This window comes from Dama dama, chromosome 15 (genome assembly GCF_033118175.1).
Source record: "Dama dama isolate Ldn47 chromosome 15, ASM3311817v1, whole genome shotgun sequence".
Classification (NCBI taxonomy): Eukaryota; Metazoa; Chordata; class Mammalia; order Artiodactyla; family Cervidae; genus Dama; species Dama dama.
Window position 1 is genome coordinate 30,746,015 of NC_083695.1, and position 26,307 is coordinate 30,772,321.

General features: G+C 50.5%; 1 protein-coding gene across 1 annotated transcript in view; it reads left to right on the forward strand.

Annotated features, from left to right (window-relative positions):
* The window catches only part of LOC133070081 (cadherin-23-like), a 305,887-nt gene that overhangs the window by 62,946 nt on the left and 216,634 nt on the right, over window positions 1-26,307 (forward strand). Inside the window, exons 3-5 of the mRNA XM_061161746.1 lie at window positions 8,372-8,514; window positions 9,474-9,521; window positions 9,634-9,726. Of these exons, the coding sequence (XP_061017729.1) occupies window positions 8,372-8,514; window positions 9,474-9,521; window positions 9,634-9,726 (284 nt within the window). The remainder of the gene's footprint in view (window positions 1-8,371; window positions 8,515-9,473; window positions 9,522-9,633; window positions 9,727-26,307) is intronic.

Here is a 26,307-nt window from a genome sequence, read left to right on the forward strand (position 1 = left end):
CTTCCCCCATCCAAAACATAAAAATAATATAAAAAGGCCTTGCAGCCTGCCACTTCCCTGCCTGAGTTTCTGGCCCACCCCTGGTCCAGCAGGTAAAGACTCACAGCTCCCCAGGAGTGCATGACATGCCAATCCCAGGCCTCACCCCTCAGTGCAAATAACAATAATAACAATAACAGTTATCTCAGTGAGCAGCATGGGCCCAGCAGGGCTGCAAAGGAAGCTGTGATTGTCCACCCCTTGCCAGGAAGATGGATATGGCCTGCTGCTGAGGAGCTGAGGCCATTGTGGGGATGTCTCACCAGTCCTGTGCCTCCCAGGGAGGGGCATTTGCAGTCTGTTGGACAGATCCCTGCCATGACTAGGGTTTCTGGCCTCCAGAACAGGGTTTACTGCCCAAGAATGGGGTACTTGGGCCCAAGGATAGGGTACACTGCCAGTGATGGGGTACATGGCACCCAAGTTGGGATACACTGCCCAGTATGTGATGCATGGCCCAAAAATAGGGTACTTGAACCCGGGGTGGGGTACATGGTCCCAGGATGGGGTATCTGGTGCCAGGATAGAGTCTTTAGCCCCAAGAATAAGGTACACTGCCCCAGATGACCCCCAGGAGAGAGTACATGGCCTCAGGATAGGGTACAAGGCTGTCCCTGAAAGAATGGACCATCAGCCAATGATGCCCCAGTATGATTCCACCTACATCCAAAGCCAAGTGCTTCTAGTTTGGGCATTAGTAGGTTTTGATTAGCCGTGCTTTTCCCTGTCCATTAGTGTACATAATTAAGAGATAGTTTGCTATATTCTCTCCTCTTGTCGTGGCTCAGAAATCTTCGTGACTTTTGGGGGCTGTCTTTTCCCAACACCTCTCGGCAGTTGGCAGCATCCATTTATTAACCCCATGACTATTTACTGAGTGCCTCCCTGATGCCAGCCCCGTGTTAGGCTTAGGGATACAACAGGCTAGGGGATGACAGGGATGACAGGCTAGGCTGCTGCCCCCATAGAGCTAATATGAATGTGTGTGGGGGGAGGGAGACAGATGGGTTGGAGCAGGTAGTCAGCAAATCAAGTGAATAAACAAGATCATCTGAGATGAGGTAGGGGCTGTGAAGACAGTGACGTGGGGTGTGTGGGCACAGAATGACATCTCTTTAGACAGACTCTATCTATATAATGGGGTATGTGAGTTACCTTCTCCGAGAAGGGAACTTATGACCTCAGAGGTGAATAATGAGTAGCATATAGTGACCTCAGGTTGGAACATTGCTGGCAGAGGACACAACCGGGGCAAATGTCCTGAGGCAGCTACAGAGTGTTCAGGAGCAGAGGCAAGACCATGGCAGAGGTAGGGGTGAGTCCAGAGACTACTTTGTGAGATGCAGTGGGAGGATTGTCTCGGGTGAGGTCACAGGGGCCTTAGATGTGATCTGGTTTAAGTTTGGGCTTAAAAAAATTTTTTTTAATTGTGGTGAAAGACACGTAACATAAAATTTACCATCTTAGCCATTTTAAAGTATACAGAGCATTAGGTATGTTCACAGTGTTGTGCAGTCAGTCTCCAGAATTATTGTCATCTTAATAGAACCAATACTGAACCCCTTAACAACTCCCATCCCTCACTGTCCCCAGTCCCTGGCAACCACCCTTCTAGATTCTGGTGCTATGGTTGTGACTCCTTTAAGTATATCATGTAAGCAGAATAATGCCACTGTTGGTCTTTTTGTGACTGGCTTATCAGCATAGACTTAGCATAAGGTCCTCGGGTTCCATCCATGTTGTAGCATTTGTCAGAATTTCCTTCCTTTTTAAGGCTGAATAATTTCTATTGGATGTAGGTGCCCCATTTTGTTTATTCATTCTTCCATCAGTGGACACTTGGGTCGCTTCCACCTTTTGACCATTGTAACTAAAATGCTGCTATGAACATGGGTATGCAGTGATTTAAGTTCTTCAGGGTTCCAGCCATGAGGTAGGCTGAGCCCTCACCTGGGTTGCATTGCCTCAGGGTAGAGGGGGCCAGCCTCTCTGAGTTACCCTTCCTCATGAGGTAGGGGAGGCCAAGAACAGAGAATCCTCCAGAAGCACCGATTAAGCTGAGAGCCCTAAGACTGAGCCTTTAAATCATCCTGGGGCCAGAGGAACTTTTCTCTGCATCCAAAATGTGAGCCATAAACCAGGCTGACTTACAGGCAGTACTCACTGGTCTGGTTGTTTATGGCCAGCATCCTTTCTGATTGGTTGATGCCTGTACTGTGCCTGTTGTTAAATATTTGAATATCACCCTGCTATAAACCAATCTCAGAACTTCTAAACCTGGCTGTGTGTCAGAATCTCTTGCAGGGAGAATGGAAGCTGCTGTTTAAACATTCACACTCTAGGCTCCGTCCGCGGCCTATCAAGGAGCAAGGCTTGGGAATCTGTATGTAACAAGCACATGGGGTGATCCTGATGCCATAGTCTTAGGGGGTCTTATGAAGCAGAAGCAGGTCTTGTGATGAGATTTCAAGTGCAAACAGTTTATCAGGGAGGAGAGTCCAGGAAACACAGGTCAGGGAGTAAGAATATAAGACTGTGAAGAGAAGGAAGTCATAAAGATACTTCATCAACCAAGTCACCCCAGTGGGCCAGTGGACATGAATCCCATGGGGGAACTTCAAGAGCTGGTTTGGAACACAGCCTTTGAATTACTCTGTGAGAGATGAAGGAGCTAGGGCATTCATCTACCAACTCTTTATCTGCCATCTTTTATCAGTCATTCATTGAGTGCTCTACCAGGGGCATTAGTTCCCTGGCATAAACAGGCCTGTCCTGCGTATGGTTGAAGCAGTCTCTGGTGGTCAGAACCCCTCAGGACTGGCTCTGGCGGTGAGGCTGGTGTGTGACAGTGCTATGTAAGGAATAGTGGTCAGGGTACCGACGGCATCGGCTACAGAGGACTGCCGAGTTCCCATCACTCCCCATACAGGGAGTGGTAAGACCCTGTGAAACAATGATTATCCTTCTTACCACTGAAGAGAGTTTGAGCAAGCTCCGGGAGTTGGTGATGGACAGGGAGGCCTGGAATTGCTGCAGTCTATGGGGTTGCAAAGAGTTGGACACGACTGAGCCACTGAACTGACTGACCACTGAAGAAAACTTCAAGTCTCATCCATTGTTGGCAGAAATGTAAATAGTGGGATTACTATGGAAAACAGTTTGGTGGTTCCTCAGAGAGTTAAGAGTTTCTATTGCTGTGCTGCTAAGTCACGTCAGTCGTGTCCGACTCTGTGCAACCCCATAGACAGCAGCCCAACAGGCTCTTCTGTCCCTGGGATTCTCCAGGCAAGAGTACTGGAGTGGGTTGCCATTTCCTTCTCCAACGCATGAAAGTGAAAAGTGAAAGTGAAGTTGTTCAGTATGTCCAACTCTTAGCGACCCCATGGACTGGAGCCTACCAGGCTCCTCCGTCCATGGGATTCTCCAGGCAAGAATACTGGAGTGGGTTGCCATTGCCTTCTCCAAGAGTTTCTATAGGACCCGGCAATTCCACTTCTAGATATATACCCACCCTGCCCCCCCAGAATTGAAAATAGATGTTCAAACAAAAACTTGTCCACAGGTGTTCATAGCAGCATTATTCACAGTAGCCAAAAGGCGGAAACAACTCAAATGTCTATCAACTGATGATATGGGTAAACAAAATATAGCATACCATACAGTGGAGTAGTCGTCATAATAAGGAATTAAATACTAATATATTAGCACAGGGAACTCTGCTCAATGTTATGTGGCAGCCTGGTTAGGAGGGAAGTTTGGAGAGAATTGATACATGTATATGTATGCATGTCTGAGTCCCTTTCCTGTCCACCTGAAACTCTCACAACATTGCTAATCACCTGTACTCCAATAAAAAATAAAAAGTTAAAAATACCAATACATGTTACAAATGGATGAATCTTGAAAACATTATCCTGAGTGAAAAAAAACCCAGCACTTACTGTATGATTCTATTTATATGAAATATCCAGAACAGGAAAATTTGTAGAGACAGACAGTGTGGATTAGCAGTTGCCAGAGGCTGGGGGAGGAGGGAATGGGGAGGAATGCTAATGGGGATGGGTTTCCTTTTGGGGTGATGAAAATGTTCTGGAAACAAATAATGGTGATGTTTACACCACATTGTGAATGTACCACATGCCACAGAATTAATTAAAATGATACACTTTGTATTATATATATTTTACTACAATTAAAAACAAGAGCTCCAGGCATTGCATAGTCTGAGTTTCAGGGTCTACTGTTTCCCAGGTGGGAAACAAACCCAGTGCATGGTGTGTGTACACCAGGATCCCACAGCCGGAATGGTTCTCCTGAGGGGCTGCTTCTGGGGGCACTACATGGGAGTTGGGCCCCACAGCTTGGCCTCTTTCCTGTCTGAATGGTGCAAACAGAGGTTGCTGGAAGCCTCCCTAATGGGGAAATGAGTCCTGTGTCCTGGAGAGCCAAAGCCAGGCCTGGCTTCTACAGAATGGCAGGATAGCTGGGCGGGGGAGTATGTGCCTAGCAGGAAAATTGCGGGGCGTCTTGTCTTAAATATAATATTAAATTGGCACCTTTAATTAGTACACTTAGAAAAGGTCACTAGCAATTACCTGGGACACAAAGAAGGCCTGAGCAGGCAAGAGCCCGTGAGGAAGCCGAAAAGGACCATTTTGAGCAGCACATAATTGAGGGGAAAATGGATAAAAGTCCAGAAAATTACAGGGTGGGTGACAGCAGCTGATGGCCCCATCCTTGTCCTGCCCAGCGCCGCCCCCCTTCTTGGGAGAGCCTGAGCATCAGGCCTGGGAGAGCCATTAGGGATACTGGGCCAAGTTGTGTGACCTTGGGTGGGGGGCCAGTGTGGCCTTTCTGGAATCCCATGGACTGGCTGGGAGCTTGGCTCCATATTCTCCACCTGGGCTGGGCCCTGAAGGAGGTTGACAAGTGAGATTTCCAGTCCAGGGGGCTAGCATGGACTTGTTGATGTATTGTGGACAAACAGGGACCCCATGGGCCTCAGTTTCCTCGTGTTGAATCTCCCCAAGGCCTTGGGAAGTAGCTCAGTATTCCTCGAACTTTTCCACTAAAGGACCCCTGAGGGTATCAGAAAGGAACCAGGTGTCCCCGGAAGTCAGCAGGAGGCTGGAAATTCTTTTATGGTTTTAGATTATGTCTTTAAAAATGAATTAAATATTATACTACATTATATTCCCATGTCTTAGTATAAAATAGTTGCTTGTCACTGAGTGACACAGATGCTTTGGGGAGATGTGCTTGGTTTTTCTATGACTTCACATATCTCCTCCTTCCTCCCCTCGGGAGGAGCACTGTACTGGGAGTCTGGAAACTTGGGCTTAAGCCCTGACTCAGTTGCTCACTGTTGTACTTCGGGCAAATTGCTAAATGCTTTCAGTTTCTCCACCTTTAAAATAGGAAGGGAACTCCCCAAAAGATCTCTGTTTTTTTCGCTCCATGATTTCACTGCTCCTGCTTCTTACCTCCTCTCATCACCTTGGATGCTACCATGTCCTACTCTGATGTGTGATCTTGGAGAGGCTATTTTGCCTTTCTGAGCCTCAACTTCCTAATCTATATAATGGGTGGAAAAATGACTACCAAACAGAGTTGTTGAGAGGATTTAGTGAAATAACCCATGTGAATGGGCTCACATTTCATGTCTGGCATTTCATAAGAGGCTAATGATTGCCCCGTATCTGCTTTTTCTGAGTCACTTAGGGCCTGATAGAGTCATGTCTATGGAAGTCCTGAATCTTGAGTTCACATATCAAGTGTTGAGATTTGTAAGATTGTGGAAACAAATGTGGGCACTGGGCCAGAATGCCTGGGCTTTGAAGTTCTGCTCTGCCATTTGCTAATTGTGTGGCCATGGTAAATTACTTAATCACTCTGTTACCTTATTTGTTAAGTGAGGAGAATAACAGGAAAGATTGAATTAGTTATTATACAGAAATCCTTAGCCAAGTATCTGGAATGTGGTTAGTGGTCCAGAATACTGGTTCTCATTGTCATGTTAGAAATTCTTTCAAAAGTTGACTTAGAAAAGCTCATCAGCATTCTTTTCTAAATAAAATCCCAAGTTTTGAATCCTTCCTTCCTTAGCTAGATCATCAGAGCTATTCAGTAAATATAAGAGTCAGTATATGGGGCAAAAAGAGTGTCCATCCCATTTTATAGGGTAAACTGAGGCTTTGAAAGAAGTGATTTGCTGAAGGCCCATGGTTCTAACCTAACTACTTCGAGAATCAGATGGAAACTGCAGACCTTCCCTGCAGAGAATGACAGACTATACACTCAGAACATTTTGTACTGTTCTTGGGGGTTTAAGGACCTCTTGAAGCTACAGTAACCACCTAATCCAATGCCTGGGACCTCCTGGTTTTAGCACATCTCCTGGGAAATACCTCAGTTCAGTTTAGTTCAGTCACTCAGTCGTGTCCAACTCTTTGTAACCCCATGGACTGCAGCATGCCAGGCTTTCCTGTCCATCACCTACTCCCAGAGCTTGCTCAAACTCATGTCCATTGAGTCAGTGATGCCATCCAACCATCTCATCCTCTGTCATCCCCTTCTCCTGCCTTCAATCTTTCCCAGCATCAGGATCTTTTTCAATGAGTCCATTCTTTGCATCAGGTGGCCAAAGTATTGGAGTTTCAGCTTCAGCATCAGTCTTTCCAATGAATGTTCAGGGTTGATTTCCTTTAGGATTGACTGGTTTGACCTCCTTGCAGTCCAAGGGACTCTCAAGAGTCTTCTCCAGCACCACAGTTCAAAAGCATTGATTCTTTGGCACTCAGCTTTCTTTATAATCCAACTCTCACATCCATACATGACTACTGGAAAAACCATAGATTTAACTAGACGGACCGTTGTTGGCAAATGTCTCTGCTTTTTAATACGCTGTCTGGGTTTGTCATAGTTTTCTTCCAAGGAGCAAGTGTCTTTTAATTTCATGGCTGCAGTTACCATCTGTAGTGATTTTGTAGTCCCCAAATATAAAGTCTATCATTGTTTCCCCATTTATTTGCCATGAAGTGATGGGACTGGATGCCATGATCTTAGTTTTCTGAATGTTGAGTTTTAAGCCTACTTTTTCACTCTCCTCTTCACTTTTATCAAAAGGCTCTTTAGTTCTTCTTCACTTTCTGCCATAAGGGTGGTGTCATCTGCATATCTGAGGTTATTGCTATTTCTCCCAGCAATCTTGATTCCGGCTTGTGCTTCATCCTAGAAATAATGAATGCCTCAGTCCTAGACAAACTTCAGTGGTTGGTCACCCTACCTGAAGGCTACCTGAGGGGGCTGCTGTGAACCCCAGGGGAAGGTGACCTACTCTAAGACTTCTTAGGCAGGGTTAGGCCAGGCATTCTCATGCCCAGAGTGGCCTCTGGTCAGGGCTTTGTTTCTTTGTGAAGGTAACACCTCAGCCCTCTAACTGTGGACAGGAGCTAGACTTTGTCACCTGGCTTTAGACTGGAGTCCCCTGATGCTGCTGCATATCTTCCTAACCTCTGTGTACTCCACACAGCCAGCACCTAATCACTGTTGAATGAATGCCAGGTTTGTAAAATTTTCTGAATTAGAAAATATTGCTTCCATTTGTAAAAGACAGAAATCCAACTCTACTTTGGCAAAAAAAAAAAAGGAGGGGGTGATTTATTAGCTCACACAGCTGAGCAGTCCAGGGGATAGAGCTAATATCATGTATAGTTGACTGCAGACCCTCAAACCATTAGGAATCTCTGTCCATGCACCATTTGGCTCTGTTTTCCTCCTTGTTGGCCTCATCCTCAGGCAGGCTCTTCCTGTGGTGCCAAAGATGGCTGCCAGCAGGACCAGCCCCAGTGGAAGAAAAGCACCTCTCTCCTACTTGTTTCAGCAGAAGTCCCAGCATTGGCTTTGATTGGCTAGTTTGGGTCACATGCTCATCCCTGAACCAATCACTGTGATCAGGGAGATGCTGTGCTCTGATTGGCTAGGGCTAAGTAGTGTGTCCATCTTGGAACATAAGAATTGAAGGGTTGTGGGCTTGTGCTTATTTGAGCCACATGGAGAACCCTTTCTCTAAGTTAAAAGACAAGAGGACAGGTGGAAGTCACAGAACAAGGTGAATGGTAGTTCCCTGTTAAATACTGTGACAAGTGACCAGGGCAGAGGCGGGGAGCCTGGGATGGAGCCAAAGATGCAAAGGGGTCCTGCAGCAGTCAGGGACCTGCTGGTGGTCTATTGGGCGACTGCTCCCTATAGGAACTCAGCTCCCTGGGTAAGGTGCTCAAGAATGGACTAACCTCCTGTTTTTGTCCTCTGCTGTCCTCTGTGGGTACTTCAGGTTCCTCTGTGACCCAGTTGCTGGCCCGAGACATGGACAATGACCCTCTGGTGTTTGGCGTGTCTGGGGAAGAGGCCTCCCGCTTCTTTGCTGTGGAGCCTGACACAGGCGTGGTGTGGCTCCGGCAGCCGCTGGACAGAGAGGTATGACTCGCCTCGACCTCCACCCCAGTCCTTCCATAGGGAGGCAGGGGCACATGCTAGAGGGAGATAGTTCATCGTCTTCTTACCCTGAAGCAGAATCTTCCTGCCTGAATGGTGTCCCTCTTCCAGGGCCAGTGCTGATGTCTGCATTTGGCTTTAGAATGGGGTGGTTGGGAGTGTCTCCAAGTAGGGGGCAACACTGGATAGGCAAGAGGGACAGTGACCTTGGGTACATCCCCTGTAGGATAGTGGCTCCATGGGAGTCACACTTGTCGTTTCCATGTGTGTGAAAGACAGTGGCTCAGTTGTGTCCAACTTTTTTGCAACCCGTTAGACTGTAGCCCGCCAGGCTCCTCACCCATGGTATTTTCTAGGCAGCAATACTGGAGGGGGTTGGCATAAACCAACACAATTCTGTAAAGCAACTAAAAAATCAATTAATTTTTTTAAAAAAAAATTCTGGAGGGGGTAGCCACTCCCTTCTCCAGGGGCTCTTCTCAACCCAGGGATCAAACCCAGGTCTCCTACATTCCATAATCCTTCCCCCTACAACAAATGTTCCTCCGAAAGATACTTTCCAGAGACACAGGAACTGATGACAGTAACCCTTAGCAAATTAAAGTAAGGGTTTGAGCAAACCCACCCCCGCTTTCTCCTCACATTGAAGTGGCCACACTTTGCTCGAGATCACACAGCAAATTCGAGACAGAGCCCAGATTAGAACCCAAGATTCTTGACTTTTAATCTATTTCTCTTTTATGGGAAAGATCCATATTTTGAACCTACTTCTCCAATCTAAAAGACAGTGCTTATTTTGTAGGGAAGCCCTCAGCTATCCAGTCCCAGACCAGCTCTTAGGGCAATGCTGGAGGGTCTCCACCCCCATGTAGGGCTCTGGACTCGGGGCCTCAGCTCGCCTCCCTAATGCTGTTGTCCTCCCTCCCTACGTTTTCTTTCAGACCAAGTCAGAGTTCACAGTGGAGTTCTCTGTCAGCGACCACCAGGGGGTGAGTGTCCCCCGAGGCTCCTGCTGCCTGGGGAGGTAGGGTCCCTGGGCCTTTGGGTGGAAAGACACCAGAGGCTGAGACTGACATTAATTCCCCACACTTGTCTTGCCAGGTGATTACAAGGAAGGTGAACATCCAGGTCGGGGACGTGAATGACAACGCACCCACATTTCATAATCAGCCCTACAGTGTCCGCATCCCTGAGGTATGTGCCTCCGGGGTCACATTCGAGGGACATTTGGGGTCTGCTGCTCTGGGGCCATCTGGGAGTGGACTGATACTGGGGGATGGGCAGCTCCAGCTCCTTCTCTCCTGCCCACACCTCAGCCCGGGCACCTGCTCTGGGCACATTGGTGACCAAGCCAGTACCTCTGACGGGACTTGTCTGCTGGTTGTAGAGAGCAGGTTGGTGGGAGCCTCACGCCTGAGAGAGAGCCCTGGATAAATCCCTGAACTCTGGCCAGAGTCAGGGACAGGATGGAGGTTGGGAGAGGCAGGTTGTACCTCGTTTTTTCCATTCACAGGGTGTGGGCCTTGGACAGGTGGGTTGGCAGACTTAGAACCCCAGGGCTCCCAGCTTTGGCCAGAACAGTCCCCCCAGGATGCAGGGCACATGCAGTGACTGGAAGGGGCTTTCTTTCTTGAACTCCACGCTCGCCCCGCTGGCTCGCTGGCTGTTGGCTCCTCTGGGTCGTCTGTGTACTCTGAGTGTGTTTGCATGAGTGCATGAGTGTAAAACCAAGCCATTGCTGGTAATTGAGAAGTACAGATTATTACATTACGAACGGTTCGATTATAAGCTGGCTGCTGGCCCCAGGGTTCTCATTGCTTGCTGTCCCTCTCCCTGGTGGCTGATGGCAGGCTTCTGGGCTGGCAGTTAGTGATTCCAAGACCTTGAAGGTGGCGGATAAAGAGCTTCTAACTGGGTGTCCCTCAGGCCTGCCCTAGGGGCTCTGGGTTGGACAGCAGCAGTAAACGGTGAGGAGGGGAGATGGCATCCACTTGGGAGAGAGGCAGGCTGCCACTGTGGCATTGGAGTTCTCGTCCCTTTATCTCATTGGATAAGGAAACTGAAAGAGCTCTAGAAAAGACCTATTTAGTTTATAGATGAGAAAAGTGAGGCTCAGCGTGGGAGAGTGACTTGTCTAAGGTCACACAGCTTTGACTTCCAGCTTCCTGACTCCCAGGGCAGCCTCAGATACCTCAAGGATGAAGAAACCTGATATCATGCCCCCATGTTCCTGTTGCTGGCCCTCCTTACTCAGCTGTGAGTCAAGGGTCCTCTGCTTGTGCCAGAAAGAGGACCAACGTGCAGGTGGGGTACACCGGAGGTGCTCATGCCTCCCTGATGGAGTGGGACACAGGGAGAGAGACCCTGCAATCCAAGCACAGGGGCACAGTGTCCTGAACTGTGGCCAGCATGCCCAGGATTGCAGCTTGGCTCTGGGCCCCTGCTCATTTGGAAGTCTCCCTAATTTAATTAAGGGTCTCTACGTGCCAGCCTGCACTCTGGGCCCGTGCTTAGAAACCAAGGGCATGGCTCGGAGTTAATGAGCCTTGGACCCATTGCTCAGCTGCCATCCTGGCAGGCATGGTTGCCCTCTGCCTTCCCTCACAGGGGCAGCAGACAGCAGCAATGAGGGGTCGCATCCCTGCTCTCAGCCCCTGGGCTGGGGCCAGCCTTTCCTATCTTCCTTGCCAGAAGAAAATGTGACCTCTAGCACTGCCCCGTTGGAATCCCCCGGGATTCTCCAAAGGCCTCTGCCTCCAAGGAGAGAGCCTCTTCAGTCATTCATTTATTTAACAAATATTTATTGAGTGTCTGCTGTGAGCATGGCGCCATGCCAGGCTCTCACTGCACAGAGACCTGAGAGGCCAGAGGAATATATAATGATGGGAGCCAGAACCAGAGGCCAGAGACCCCAAGCTTAGCCCCTGCTCTGCCCCCAGATTTCTGGGTCCACTAGGGTGCGTCATTTAACCTCTCTGGGCCATAGTCCTCCTTCTTTAATAAAAGCAGAGGACAGGTGAGATAAAATGGCCTGCCTCCTGCCCATCTGATGAGGAGAGGGTGGGCCAAGAGGGACTAGCTCGAAGGACACACAGTCCTTGGAGGCAGGCCCATGTGGTTTACTCACCTGCATGTAAACCTCCCTGGGTCACTTCAGTGGCTTGATATTCGATGCCCTACTCAGGGCAGCTCCATGTAGCCAGTGGCGATGTGGTGTCAGCTGGATGGAGGCCTGGCCACTCCTGACCCAGGGTGGTTTGGCACTGACCAGCCCTGCCCTGGGGTGGTCATCTGAGCTAGAGCTTAGCTGCTGGACTCAGGTCCCAGCTGGAGTACCAGTTACGAGTCTGCTGGTCTTGGCCCAGACTTCAGCCAGGGATCTCCTGCTTACATGGAGGTCACCCTGGAAACCCCAGGCCCTCACCCTTGAGAAGCATGATTCAGTGGCAAAAGCCCTGTGGGTATAAACAGGGTGAGAACACAAACCAGAGGAATGGGGAGGGGGCACGACAGACCCCTCAAGGCATCAGTCCTCAGGGGTTACCAGAGCAATCAGAAAAATCTCGATGTACTTCCTGGAAGAGGTGGGTTTCCAGGAGAAGCTCGCCAAGGTGAGCAGCAGAGCTCCTGTGTTATATGGTGGGAAGAGGTAGCCTGGAGGTCAAGACACCTGGGTTCTAGTGCTGACAACTAAGACTTTAGACCTGTTGCTGCCCCTCTGCTGGCTTCAACTCCAGTAGCTGTTAAGCTGAGGCAGTTGGCCAGGCCCCTTCCAGGACTGACGTTCCATGGTCTGAGTAGGAATCCCGAAATGAGTGGCTCCTTCTTATCCTCCATTACTTCATTATTCCTTGAAGGGCTGGCAAAGACCTCCAGTGGCTTCCTCCATCCACTTAGCTCCTCTTTTGGTAGTCCCAGTCACCTGCATGTCATCCCTAACCTTCCTGACCTCCACTCCCCCGAGCCCTAGGGGCCTTCATAATATTTGGGTCTATTGTGCCCAGAACCCTGGAATAGGCATGAGGAAAAAGTTACAGGGAGGTAAATTCTAGGTCTACATAAGGAAGAATTTGCTGACTGAAACTTTCACAGTCTCCTCCTCAGCCCTGCTGAGGGATGTACTGAGCTCCCCATCCCTGAGGTTATGTTAACAGAAGCAGAAGCCCATGTTTCAGAAGCCATCCAGTGCTGAGTATTGGAGAGGTGATGAATCAGAGGCTCCCAAACATACCCCATCAGAATTTCCTGGGGAACTAGTTAGGCTGCATATTCCTGGGCCCCTGCAATTCTGAAGCAGTGGTTTGGGGAGAGCTGGCCCAGGAAGCTGCATTTTTAACTCCATGGTGACAGCACACCCTGGGGGATAACATCTGCGGCCATCCCCACCAGTGGGTTTCTCAGAGGTGCTGCAGCAGCCCATCTTTGAGAACTCTCAGCCTGTCCACAGCTGCCTAGAGACATCAACCCACAGGGAATCACATCCTCAGGCCTAGCACCTGAGCAGGTGGGAGGCAGGTCAAGACCAGGCACTGCCCCTTTCCTAGAGAAGTTCACCCGCCCCCTGCCCTCCCAGACCTGCCCCCTCTCCCTCCGAAAGCCCCTGCCTAAGCCGGGCAGGCGTGTTTGGGTTTGTTTGTTCTCGGTTCCGCTCCTGCCCACCCCTCTCCCCTCACTAAGCTGTTCTACATGTAATTATCCATTTTATCAGGGTGAAAGGCCCTGCAATTCACATGTCGAAGCCCTAACGAGGCAGTGTGGATGCTTTCAAGTCCGTAAAGAAAAGGGAAATCCTGCTAGAATTGGCAACTTAATTCACCAAGCCAGCCTCGACAGACCTCATTAAGTCCCCGTGTATTCATTTCAGGCTAATGGCTGTCATGCTGACTGCTGTTTGATTTGCTGTAATAGACTTTTATGGCGTTCCAATTTGCTCAAACGTGTTTGCCTGTGTCTCTGCCCAGCAGTGCTGCTCCAGCACCTCCGTTAGGGGTGCGTGCCCACCTCTCTGACCTTCAGCACTGCCCCGTGCTCCTCCTTCTGCCCCCGGCCCTCAGCCTTCCAGCTGTGCCCCAGGGAGGCGCCCCAGGGAGGTGACCCTAGGCCTAGGTGTTTGGGTCAGAGGACAGATGGTGCCAGGAGGCTCCTTGGGCTCAGGAGGGCCTCTGGAGTGTCAGGGTTGGCCATGTCATTGACGTTCCGAGAAGCTCAGCCTCCTTAGCTGGGCCTTTAGCCATCTGGCCTCAGCCTACCTTTCTCAGCTTATCTTCTGGTATTCCTTCACATGAATCCTCCTGTTAGCCAAGGGGCTGAGCCAGTGCCCCCGAGCATGTGTCTGCGTGTCACTTTTCTTTGTAAAACACATGTCGTACTGTTCTAACTAGTTCTGGAGTGTTTTCTTTCTTCTTGCAGCCTAACTCTATTCTGCCTGTCCTTCAAAGCCCAAATCTGATCCACTGTGCTTTGATTCCCTCAAATTGTTTGAAATGAACACAAACATTTGTTGAACAGCTATGGAGCAGGGCCCAGGGATTTTCAGTTGGCTTGGCAATTCAGGGTAGAAAAAAAGACTCTACTGTTTGCCAGCTGTATAACTTTGGAAGGAACTTAATCTTTCTGGACCTCAGTTTTTTAACTATAAGATGGAAGACAATGTTTCCCTTTTGGGGTTATCGTGAGAGCTATAATAATGCTGGTAGGAAAAGCCCTTAGTCCAGTTTGTGGCTCATAATATATTTGGTGAAATACTAGTGATTGAGACCAGGGTTTTTGTGCTCAGGGAAGGTAATTTTACAGGGAGAAAAACAAGTAAGTAGGTGTCTAACTACCTCTAAATGTAGTAAATGCTATGGCAGCTTAGAATGTGCAAAGTGGGATGGAAGGAGTAGACCTATGGAGTGAACTGTGGAAGGAGTGAACTGGTCTATATATGGGGGCTATTCATATGGGACCTTAGAGGATGAGTAGGAGTTTGTTAAGCAGAGAAGCAGATTATGTTCTCTCTGAATATCATATACTTTCTGAGATCCTTTAGTTTTTTTCCCCATATGTTGGAATTTCCTGAAGAAGGAGGTGAACTCTAACTCCTGACCAGAGATCCTGGTGAGGTGGGACAGTGACTGTATAGGTATGTGTGTCCCTTGCAAGTGCCCCCATTACCTTGTAGAAACAAATTGGGCTGGAAGTGGGCCTTCTGGCTCCCGGCCCAGGTTTCTGTGAAGGACAGGTCCTGTGTAGATCTTTGTCACCCCTGGCTTCAGGTAACAAGATGGGAATGAGGTTGGAGGTGGGGAGGAGTGGGGCTGAGATGAGTCAAAAGGGACCCGAGAGTATGAGAGTTCTTTTCGGATCCTCAAGGATGGCTCAGGACATGATCAGAGCCAGAACCCAGGGTTCCTGGCCCCAGGTCCAACCAGGCCACACCATCTTTCCATATCACTTAATAAGGACAGATGAAAGTTGCTCCTTGTATGTCCTTCCTAGGGCTAGGAAAACAGGGAGGAGAGTATTCTTGATAATCATTTGTCAGTGAAACAAAATAAAGAATTCATTTCTATGATGATAATAATAAGTTGGTGTTTTGTTATTGAGAGCTTCCTGTGTGCCTAATACTATACTTCTGGTATGGGAACTGACTGAGCCCTCACTTCATGGGGTAGCCTCTCTTGTCCCCATTCTACAGATGTGGATATGGAAGTAGAGAGGTTATATAAGTTGTCCAAAGCTAGGCAAGGATGGGGCCAGGATTCAGGGACAGGTTCGATTATGTGACCTTCAGTAGGTAACTTCAATTCTACCTACAAAATGGAGATAATTATGCGTGCCTTGCAAAATTATTGTGAGATTGAAATATATGGGACCATGCGTGAGAATTGCTTAGCGTAGAGCCCAGTGTAAATGCCGAATAAATGGTCATAGTTATAGTCACTGTATGTCCATCTCTCCTGCCAGACAGAGCAGGGACAGAGCTCAAGTACCGTGCGTCCTCAGTACCCAGCCCCAGATCTGGCCCCTGGATGTGAACTTCACGAACGGGCAGAGCCCTGCTACTTCCTCTGCCTCTTGGGTGGTTGGAAGGACAGCAGGAGCATTTATGCCAAGAATTCACTGCTGGTGCTCACTGATGCCCGCTGTGGCCTGCCAGTTCTTGAACCTCAGCCATGCCATCCCATGTGCCCTGGGCATGTGGGGAGCCCAGAGTGGCCCAGAGCATGCGGAGGTGGACTTACCAAACTTATTAGCCCCACTAGGCCCTATGGCAGTGCTCCCAGCTGCCCTCCTCAAGGTAGGCCCATCAGACAATGAATGATGTATAAACTGCATCCTCAGGCTGCAGAGAGAAGTGGGGATGAGAGGGACTCCCACTGGCTTGTGCCTGCCATCCCCCTAAGGTGTCAGCTCTGCTCACAAGAGTGTCATCTCCCATGCCAGGAGAGGCAGCCCCTTGACAGGCCATATTAATTTATACCCTGGGGCCACGGTGCTCGGCGGCCCCCTCTGCATCTATAACTACCTGCCTATTGATCTGGGAGAGAGAGATCAATTGGTCATCTCAGGGGCCCTGGATCTTGCTGGCCAGAGTCAGAGCAGCCGGCAGCCCTGGGCCATGCCTCTGTGCCCCTCAGTGAGCACCCTGAGGTGCCTGAGTCTTTTCTGGTCTCCTGCTGTCAGCACAGTAACCGGTACCTAGAACTCCTCCCTTCTCCCAGTGGGTGTCACAGCCTGCAGCAGCAAGGACAGCAGGCTTTGGGCTTGTAGCAGTGAAGTTATACACACAGCAAAGCAACAGCGCTGCCTGTCACAACAGTCTTGAGGTGCTGTGTGTGTGTAGTGCTGGTGTGTGAGTGTGTGTGCACCTAAGTAATGTCTTCTCTCTGTCCCGGTGTTTTCACTGTCTTTCATTTGTCCTCAGGACAGCTCTGTCAGTTAGGGGACAATTTTTCTTCCCATTTTCAGGATGAGAGAAATTGAGGCCAGTATAAGCTCACTGCTTTCCCTAAGTCCCCTGGTGTCAGATATTCTTGCAACTAGAGTCTTGCTGTCTCTCATCTTTTAGCACCTTTGCATGGGTCTTTTTGCATCTCTGCCATTACCTGCTGTGGTTTGCCAAAAGTTGCCCTGATATAGACAGGATGCAGGGAGGTGAGCTGGGGGCTCTGAGCTCTGAGCACAGGCTTCCCCCCATCCAAGGCTGGGGCAGGCCCATGAGCCCTGTGCACAGGCTGTGGGGGTCCAGTGGAGAAGCTCCACTCAGAGCCCTCTGCCAGCGGTCTGCAGTGAGGACCATCCCAAAGGTCAGGACCCAGCCCTGGTCACAGTGATGCACGTTCTGCATGACCTGCTGGGTTAGCCCCGCAAGGCAACCTCCAAGATTTCTGACCTCACATGTACATGCAGCATTATTTGTGAGAAGTAAGAGACCGACACACATGGGTAAATATGCCAGCCTGATCCACCTGCCTGCAGGGATGATTCAACAACTTTCTGCCATCTCCTCCTTGAGTCTTAGGTGCCCAGGAGGGAATAAATGGAGTCCCACAGAATCCAGGCCCAGAGAGCTCAGCCCAGACACATAGTTTGAAGCTCCTTGCTCCCTCATCCCCACTGTGGAGTGAAGCTCAGGACCCCCCCTCCCCCCGAGACCCCTGTGGCACCTCCTTCCCTGCTTGGGGTGCATGGCCAGGGCTGTGGACATTCGCCCCCATCCTCAGCATGAGGAAAGAGGACAGTACAGGAGCAAGAGATGGAAAGAGCCCAGATGTAATTAAAATTATTATTTTGTTTGAATGGTAATAGTGTTCTTAATTACATCAGTTTCCTCACCGATTCTCACTGGGAGTCTTTGGGGGCCCATATAATTCTACTGCAATGACTGCAGGATCCTCTGCCATGCATACGAAGCAGGGGACTGTGTGTGGAACCCAGATTGTGTGCATTAGGGATTCTCTGGCATGTGCTGGGTTACCTTTTATTGTGCCCCCCGCCCTTTAAATAAAGAACCTCTAAATGGAAGGAGATGATAGCTGCCTGCTGGAGATGTTCCCGCTGCATTGTTGGGCTGTCAGCTTCGTGCGCCAGAGTCCATCTGGCGTCTTTCATCTCCCTTTCCCCTTAGTGTTCTCCTCTTCCCCCAGTGGGACCTGTTGGAGGAAGGGCACAGAACTCCTGCCTGCACCCTTTTCCCTCTAGGCAGCGGGATTTCCTTAGACCTTGAGTGGGAGGACAGGTTTAGGAAACAGAGGGTTGAAGAAGGTCCCTCTTGCACCCAAGGGCAGCCGTGGCTTCACTGCATGATAAGATCCTGAGCCCGATCTGTGACATGGGGTCCCTGGTCCCTGTGGCAGCACTGTGAGGGAGCCAGGCACACAGGGGTTCTAACTCCACAGTGGGAGGCTGGGAGCAAGGGGCTTAGCCTCCCGAAGCCTCCATTTCTTCATCTATAAAATAGGGGTACGTTGGGGTTGTTGTGAAAGTTCAGTGAGAGCATGTGTATGAAGCAGCACCCAAGCAGGATAGTTGATCGGCTTTCCTGTTGTTCTGAGAAGTTCCCCAAGAACTTCAGGAAAGTTGCTTGAAGTCCAAGTTGCAGCTGGACAAGTAGGCTCTTTGCTATGGACTGAATGGTTGGTTTTGGGGGCGTCAGTGGTCAAGAACTCACAGTCCAGAAGGAGACAGGAAACATGTGGGAAACATGAAGCAAAGACATGACAAGGGAAAAACAGAAACAGAGTCACCTAGGAATAACTAGTAATAGGCAGAGAGCATTTCAAATAGGCTCCTGGAAGCCAGCACCAGAGGGGCAGTCAAGCTGACTTCCTCCCGCTACACATTTTGTAGAGATCAGAAGCCAGGGAGGGTCAAGGATGAGCCCAAGGTCACCTGGTAAATCAGTGGCAAACCACTGAAGACCTCAGGTGACTGGGCAAGATAGTCAGAGATGCAGTTTCCAGAAGCTGTGATGAGCCTGAGGGCGTGCCTGGGTGGGAGGCGCAGCACTGTTTTCCCAGGTCAATGTCCAGAGTTGGGCTGGCGGCACAAGGGGGTGCCTTCTGGTCTCCCACAGCCCCCCCCCCCATACCCCAGGGGCAGTGGCCTCAGGCTGCCTTCTCGATGCAAAGCCCTCATGGGGATGTGGACTAGACACCAGCTCGTGCTTCTGCCTTGGCTCTTCTCGGGGCCTCTGGGATTTTGTCTCAGCCCCTCTACTTCCCCTAACAAGTTTGAATATTGTCAGAATGGCTTGGCAACAGGCCTGTCAACCCCCCCATAATAATATTGAGGCCCCCACTCAATAAGCTTGTTTTGATGCATTCTCAGGCTGCTTGACCCACCTTGTTTTCTACCAGAAAATGAGAGAAAGAGGAGAGGTCCCAGGTGATGAAACTATTATAATTTCTGGGATTCCTTAGCATCCTTTAGTTACTTTGCAACTTTGTGGCGCTGGCTGGAAGCTGGGAGGGACTGAACTCTCCCTCTTTATGATAACCTTAAGTGGAAGCCTCCTGTCCGTCTATTAAAAAGCCAGCTCTTCTCTCCAGATGCGATGATGCGGCTGAGAGATTTCACCCGGGCATAATCACTAGGTTCAGTGCAGTCGTCCCCCATTCACTGTCTTTGCCATCCATCGGCCAGCCCACGTCCATGGCATGGGGAATTGCCAGCCGCGAAGAGCTGAATACTTGGTCACGTCCTTGTCCAGGAGGGTCGCACCTCCTGGTCCCCTTTCCTAGCCGTGCCCCCGAGAGAGGGAAAGGGCTTGGAAGCCTCTCCCTCCAACCCCTCCTCTCTTGGTATCTTCCGGTGTGAGCTCAGCTGTGCCTCCACCATTCCCAGCACAAACCCCGCATTATAGAAATCCATCCTGTTTGTGTGAGGCTTTGATCTCCCAGCTTTCCTGTCCTTTCTGTCCCAGAGCCTCCCTACAGTCTGTTCACTTTGCTGCCGCCCTGCCTGCGTTCATGTTGTGCCCTCCCCTGAGCTGCTGTCACCCAAACACCCTACACCATCTTCCTCCCTCTCATTTAGCCAAGCCCTACTCTTCCTTTCTCAGAATAGAGTGGGGAGGGCAGGGGAAGTCCTCTGTGTCCATATTTACAGATAACCAAGTCAAGTATTAGAGGAGTTGGAAGACTTGCCCAGGAAGTGACCCTCTGGGATCAGACCCAGGCCCTTCTCTTGGTCTTCCCCACTGGACTTGAAGGCACAGGCCTCTCTTAGTCCCTGCTCTTCGAGTTGCTCCCACACCTGTTATGTCGATCCTGGCTTCTAAACCTCCTCCTTGGTGAACCCTCTGTGTTCTTACCTTGGCCTGGCCTTTCCTTCTTGGGATGGCACCAGGCCTCCCCTCAGGCAAGAGAGGTCAACCAGTCCCAGGTCTGGGTAGTGAGCCTTCCTCAGGCTGGCTCAGCCAGTGAACAGCCCCTCCTGCTCGTCACCTGTCCATACAGCTCCACAAGTTCAAGTGGGGTGAGCTCTAGCCCAGAGAGGCCAGGGGCCCCTCCACCTGTGGCTGGGTGGTCTCTTCCCCCTTCCAGGGCTCAATTTGCCCCTCTGTCAGATAGGACTGTTAGTCTTGTCCACTCCACAGTGTGGGTAAAACTACAGGACAGATAGGAAGGCCCTGAACTTAAAGCTTCATTCAGGTGGGATAGATGAACCCCTGGCATGTTTTCTCCAATGGCCCTGCAGGTTTCGTGAGTTTTCTTTTCCTTCCTTCCTTCCTTCTTTCCTACCCCCACGCCCTCCCCACTCCCCCTTCCTTCCGTTTTTTGAGTCTGTGTATTACCTAAGTGTAAATATAGAGAAGTGAGCAATCATAAGTGTTCATAACTTTATGAGTTAGTTACAAAGTGGATACATTTGTGTTGCCACATCTAGATCAAGAAACAGAACCTCTCAGGTGTCTAGAAGCCCCCTTGTGACCTTTCTAGTCCTTCCTCCTCCCTCCAGAAAGTAAACACTATCCTGTCTTCTAACCTCATGGGTTACTTCTGCCCATTTTCATTTTATTATATACATTCTATTGCATGTGTGTATAATCAGTTGCTTCAGTCTTGTCTGACACTTTGAGACCCCATGGACTGTACCCCACCAGGCTCCTCTGTCCATGGGATTCTCCAGGCAAGAATCTTGGAGTGGGTTGCCGTGCCCTCCTCCAGGGTATCTTCCTGATCCAGGGATCCAACCTCCATCTCCCTGCATCCCCTGCATTGCAGGTGGATTCTTTACCACTGAGCCACCGGGGAAGGTTTTTTTTAATCACCTAAGATTCAAGGTACAGGCAGCCAGCTTCTTTTCGGAAGTCACTTCCCACAATGAATAGAATCACAGTGGTTAGGTTAGAGGTTTGAATATTGGTCTCCCAACTTACACCTGTGAGTTTCTAGGAAACTTCCTGTCTCTGGTTAAATGAGTGTGGTGTTGATACAGCGTCACCACCATGCAGGTGACATGAGACAATGGATGTGCAGGGCTCAGCCTTCAGCCCACACACAGGAAGGCCGGACGGACTATCCCCTATGGGCTTCCCCTCCCTGGTCGTGGGTCATCCCTGCAGGTGGATATGGAGCTGCCTGGGAGCTGAGACGGGAGGCTGCATGGGGACCTAAATGGAATGGCTGAAACTTGGGTTGAGAGGAAGGGGAAGGGAAAAAAGGAGGTGGGCCCCTTCCTTCTTGCACTCTCCTTCAATCCTCACAGAAGTCGTCCCCTTGGTAAGAAAGATGTGATTTTCCTCATATTATAGCTGGAGAAATGGGCCCAGAGAGGTTAAGTAACTTGCCAGGGCTACACAGCTTGCCCTAGGTGGCTTCCTCTGTACTGCCCCCACAGAGTGAGTCCAAATGCATTTTATCCTAAGTGTATCTGCCTAGGGTTTGGGGTTTACTATAAGTCTGTCTGCTTCTGAGAGGCCAGCCTTGGGTCTGGAGAAAGTGGAAGCGGTGGGGTGTTTGCTTAGGAGAGGGCTTCTTGAAGTGACCTTTATTGCGTCTCAGCTCCTTCAGTCTTCTACAAAGCTGCAGCTCCTATCAGCAAACCAATCTCAGGCCTGCATGAGAAAACACAAAAATCTTTAAAGGCTTCTTAGCAGCTTGAAGTGATTGTTGTTGTTTTTTTCCCCCTTCTCTGTTCAGGGCTGGGGCAGGGCCAGGACAGTGGGAGAAGAATGATAATTTCTTCCAAAGTATTTTTGTCTTTCTCCTCACCTCTCCACATCATCAGGTTCCCCAAACTCAGGGGCCACCAGACCTTTAAAAAAACAACAAAAAATCCACCCAATACAGCCCAAACGATAGAGACAGAGGGACATGCAGCAGCAGCTATTGGGGCGGAAAGCCCTAAATGGTGTGGAAGTAATGCCTAAAGTGTGCTGGCGATTACAGACATTTCCACGGAGCCACGCTCGGGCTGCATGGGTCGGTAGCAGCAGCCATGGGGAAATAAATAAGTGAGCAAGCCTGGGAGATCCCGTTAACTGTTGCTATGCAGAAGGGAGGTTTGGGGCAGGTCATTGGTGAGGGGCAGAAGGAAGGTAGATGGGCTCATTCATTCATTCTTCCACCCATTCATTTGGTTGTACTAAACTCCTCTGATGTGCAAGGGATGTCGCTAGAACCTTTCCGTGGTGTTCTGAGGGCAGTGACCAGAATCCTGCCAGGCTGGCAAGACCTGACCCCAGTCCCTTCTTCACCTCCCCTTGACCAATGCTTTCTTATGCCTCTACCTTCTTTCTGGTGCCTTAGGGCTTGTGCCACAGGACCTTTGCACGGCTGTTCCCTCCCCCTCTTTTCATGAACCATTTCTGGTGTGCTCTGTTCCCAAAGCCAGATGCTGAAGGCAGCTCACTTCTTGCAGACGCCCCTCCAAGGCCTTTGCAGAAGGGTTGAGCCTGGCCTCACCAGAGTTTGCAGGCAGCACTGAGAAATGAGGATGCCTTACTCAGGAATGCTGGAGGAAAGGATGTCATCTAGTGGGGCTGGGGTATGGTAGGCAAACAATAATCCCAAAAGTGTCCACTTCCTAATCATAGGAAACTGGGACTGTGCTACCTCATGTGGCAAGAGGGACTTTGCAGGTGTGATTAAGTTATGGGCTTTCCTGGGGAGATAACCGGCTGATCTGTGTGGCCCCATTGTAATCACAAGGGTCCTTTTACGAGGGAGGTAGGAGAATCAGAGGGGGTGTGAATGGAAGCATCTGTCAGAGAGAGATTTGAAGGTGCTATACTTCTGGTCTGAGCACATAAAAAGAGGCTACCGACCAAGGAATGAGCATGGCTTCTAGAAGCTGGAAAAGGGAGGGACACAGATTCTCCTCTGGAGTCCCCAGAAGGAATGCAAGCCTTGTAACCACTTAATTTTAGTCCAGTAAGACCCACGTTGGACTTCTAACCACAGCAACTGTAAGATGATAAACTTACATTGTTTTAAGCCACGGAGTTTGTGGGACTTCGTTTCAGTACATATAGGAGATGGTATAGGTGCTTTGAAGGCAGAGCTGTAGGACATACATTCTACAGTGCATCCCTCCAGCACCCCCAAACTCTACTTAAGTTGCTCCTTTGGGGCCCTTAAGGCAGGGGGATTTATGCACACAGGGGAGTGTTGTCTGGACATAGGTATGAGACGGTGGTTGTTGAAGGTGATCCATGAGGGTCAGCCATGGGGCAGGGGCACCCAGAGGTGGCGAGGCCACTGTATGGGAAGAGGCCTTGTAGAAACCAGGAGGGGTGCCATGGGAGAGCTTAGGAGCCCATTCAGTGGGTATAGAGAGAGGGAGAGCTTGCAGATGAGGGGGTGGAGGATTGTGTTAGAGGTACTACATCGCAGAACTGGCCCCAGGCTGCTGGGAACCCAGGAAGACTTCTCTATTGCCTGAAGGAGAGCTTAGCAGGTGCCTGAGTGCTGGAGGCCCTCCTCGAAAGCTCGACCTCTTGACACAAACGGGCTCAGAGACAGAGAGGGGTGTCTGCTTGACTTCTGCCAGAGTAGTGATGGAATGCAGAAGTCCCATCTACTTGACCCCACCCTCATTCATTTGATCACTCATTCATCAGGTATCTCCTAGATTCCTCCTGGATGCCAAGTCCATCCTAGGTTCTAGAGACAGAAGAGGAGTGAGATATGGTCCCTGGCCTCTGGAGGTCCCAGCTGGGCCCTGCTCACCCACAGTGGCACCTTAAAAGCACACAGGGAGGCCAGTGCTTCAGGACTCAGGCAGCTACCACCCAAAGCTTGGCGCCTTCTGGATTGCTGATGAGTGAAATAGGACGGTTCACCTATCCCAGCTTTAGTGCTACAGGAATCCTCAGCCTTGCCACCCACCCTCCCACCCCATCCTAACTCCCAAGTCCCTTGTGACATGTGACATGAGTGGAGATCGAGCACCACTCCTTCCCTCCAGGCAGCAGGATTGGACACGGGAGCTCTAAATGAGCTTGACAGATTTGTTTTCTCTGCTCTATCGTGTTCCTCCACCATCCTATCCTTCAGCAGCCTGGATCACTTGCAGGGTGTTCTCAGTCTGGTCTAGGAGGGAGGAGCAGGAACCAGCTTGGTTCTGAGACCAAGAGAGGCCTCCTCTGTGTCTGGACTCTCCGTCTGCTTCCTTATACCTGAGATGGGTGCAGACCCCACAGGAATAGACAAGGCCCTCTGGATTCAGCAGCATTACTGAAGAAGGGACGTGGTACCAGACACTTAGAGGACTTGGTGTGGGCTTCATGACCATGCCTTCCTCCCACCTCCTGTTCCAGCTTCTGACAATACCACTTGTCTGATGTGTGGGTCCTCCTGGTCCCAAGTTCCAAGGTGTGTGAACTGATTAAAGATGGAATCCGTATCTTATAGTTCCTTGACCCGTAAGGGCCATGGGTACTGGCATGAGGAAAGCACTGAATAGCAACATTCATAACAATAATGGAGGCTGTACATGCATTCACCTGGTGCTTTTCATCGCCCATCTTTGGTGCAGGTATTGAGATTATCCCCATATTTAAGGCTCAGAAAGGCTGTCAGTTGCTGAGCTGGGATGTGAACCGAGCGGGTGCACCGCCAGGGCCCCACCATGCTGGTGCTGCCTCTGCTGACAGCGGGTCAGGGACAGGGCCATGGAGGTGTTCACAGCTGGGCTGTGTGTCCTGTGCGCATGCCTGGATTCCCAGGGGACCCAGCAGGTGGCAGACCACTGTGAGAGGGCTGCTCCTGGGCCTGACTTCCAGCCTGTGGCTCCTGGCAGCCCTCAAGGTCTCCCTTTGCCTTCCTCTCTCTAGCACAGTACCTGGTGCCATAATCAGCATGGGATAGCAAAAGGGTGGGGATGCCAGACCCTGCTCCCAGTCCTAGAGAGCCTGGCTGGGTAGCGCGTTCCTGGAGAGACGCCTCCCCACCCCTGCGCCAGGACACGCACGCATGCACACCCATCAGGCATGACGTCCGCCCTGCCTCCTTCTGTCCCGTGTGTCTCCCTCACGGGTCAGTGCCCCGGAGTGGTAAATCACGAGCAAATTGGCCACAGCCAGCAGGAGGCCAGGAGGACACAGGGAGGGGACACAGCCATTAAGGCCGTTAGCACTGAGCTGGCCAGGCAGACGAAAGCACAGCTGATCGGGAGAGGGGGGCCAGCCTTCTTCTCTGGGCACTGTTCTAGAACCCTCCAAGGTGTGGAACATGCGTGCTCATTGGGAATTTACTGAGCATGCAGGACTAGTGGTGTATACCCTGGGTTATGCCTCCCCCATGAGAACAGTCTCAGGTGGGGACACTCACTGCATACATAAGGGAGTAGAGATAAGCTCATTCCTGCCTAGATTCTTTGGACTGGAGGAGACTTCACCCCTGCCCCCCACCTCCACCCCCCACCCCTCACCCCTCACCTCCCGTGGCAGCAGTGTATCTTAAAGAAACACCAGGCTGAAATTCTTTTTCATGTCTTTGGACCTCTTTCATCTCCTTGGGCTCCAGTTTACCCACCTATGCAGTGGAGTTAATATTTAACCTTAGCTCTAGCTAGCTTCCTAACTAGTCACCATTGTTGTAAAGGCACGTGAGCCAATGGGTATGACGTGACATGAAGACTAGACCCCAGGTCCCCAGGTTGTGGCCCAGCTGAATTAGGCCATCATGTCATGGCACTCAGAGGGGTCTGGGTAACATCCCTGCCCCAAAAGAAGAAAGCAGGATAAGTGTTGTGACAGTGCAGACCGTTCTGGGGCATGTAACTCCCTGCTGCCCCTCTGGACGTGGGCCTCAGTCTTCTGTCCCAGTCCTCATTGTTGTTTAGGCCCAGTGGTTGATGAGCAGAAGCAGGGCATATGTTGTCAGTAAATTGGGGCCTTAGACCTCAAAGTCCTCTCTGTATAGCTGGTGCCTTGGGACAGGTCCCTTCCCATAGTCTCACCTGGGGGGCCATTAGGCAGGCAGGGCCGTCCCTTCTGCACGGCTGGCCTTGCAGCCGGCCTGTGGCAGACACGGCTTTTTTGTTTTTGGTTAAAAAGCCTCATCGGAGCGTTATGATATTGGAATGTGAAGGGTAATTGAGCTGAAAGCTATTCTCTTCCTGCGAACAGTGCGAAAGGAGTGATTGAGGCTTGCAGGCCTGTGTACCAGCCTGGGAACCCTGATGAAATCAGGCCTGTGCAGAGAGGGGGGGTGATAGATGAAGTGGATCCAGGCCCCCCAAACCCTTCTTCTCCACCCGAGGGGTGCAGGCCTGCCCTAAATGTGCTCCCCTGGGACTCTGAGCTGCCAGGCTGGGCCTCCACCCACCTGGAGCAGATAG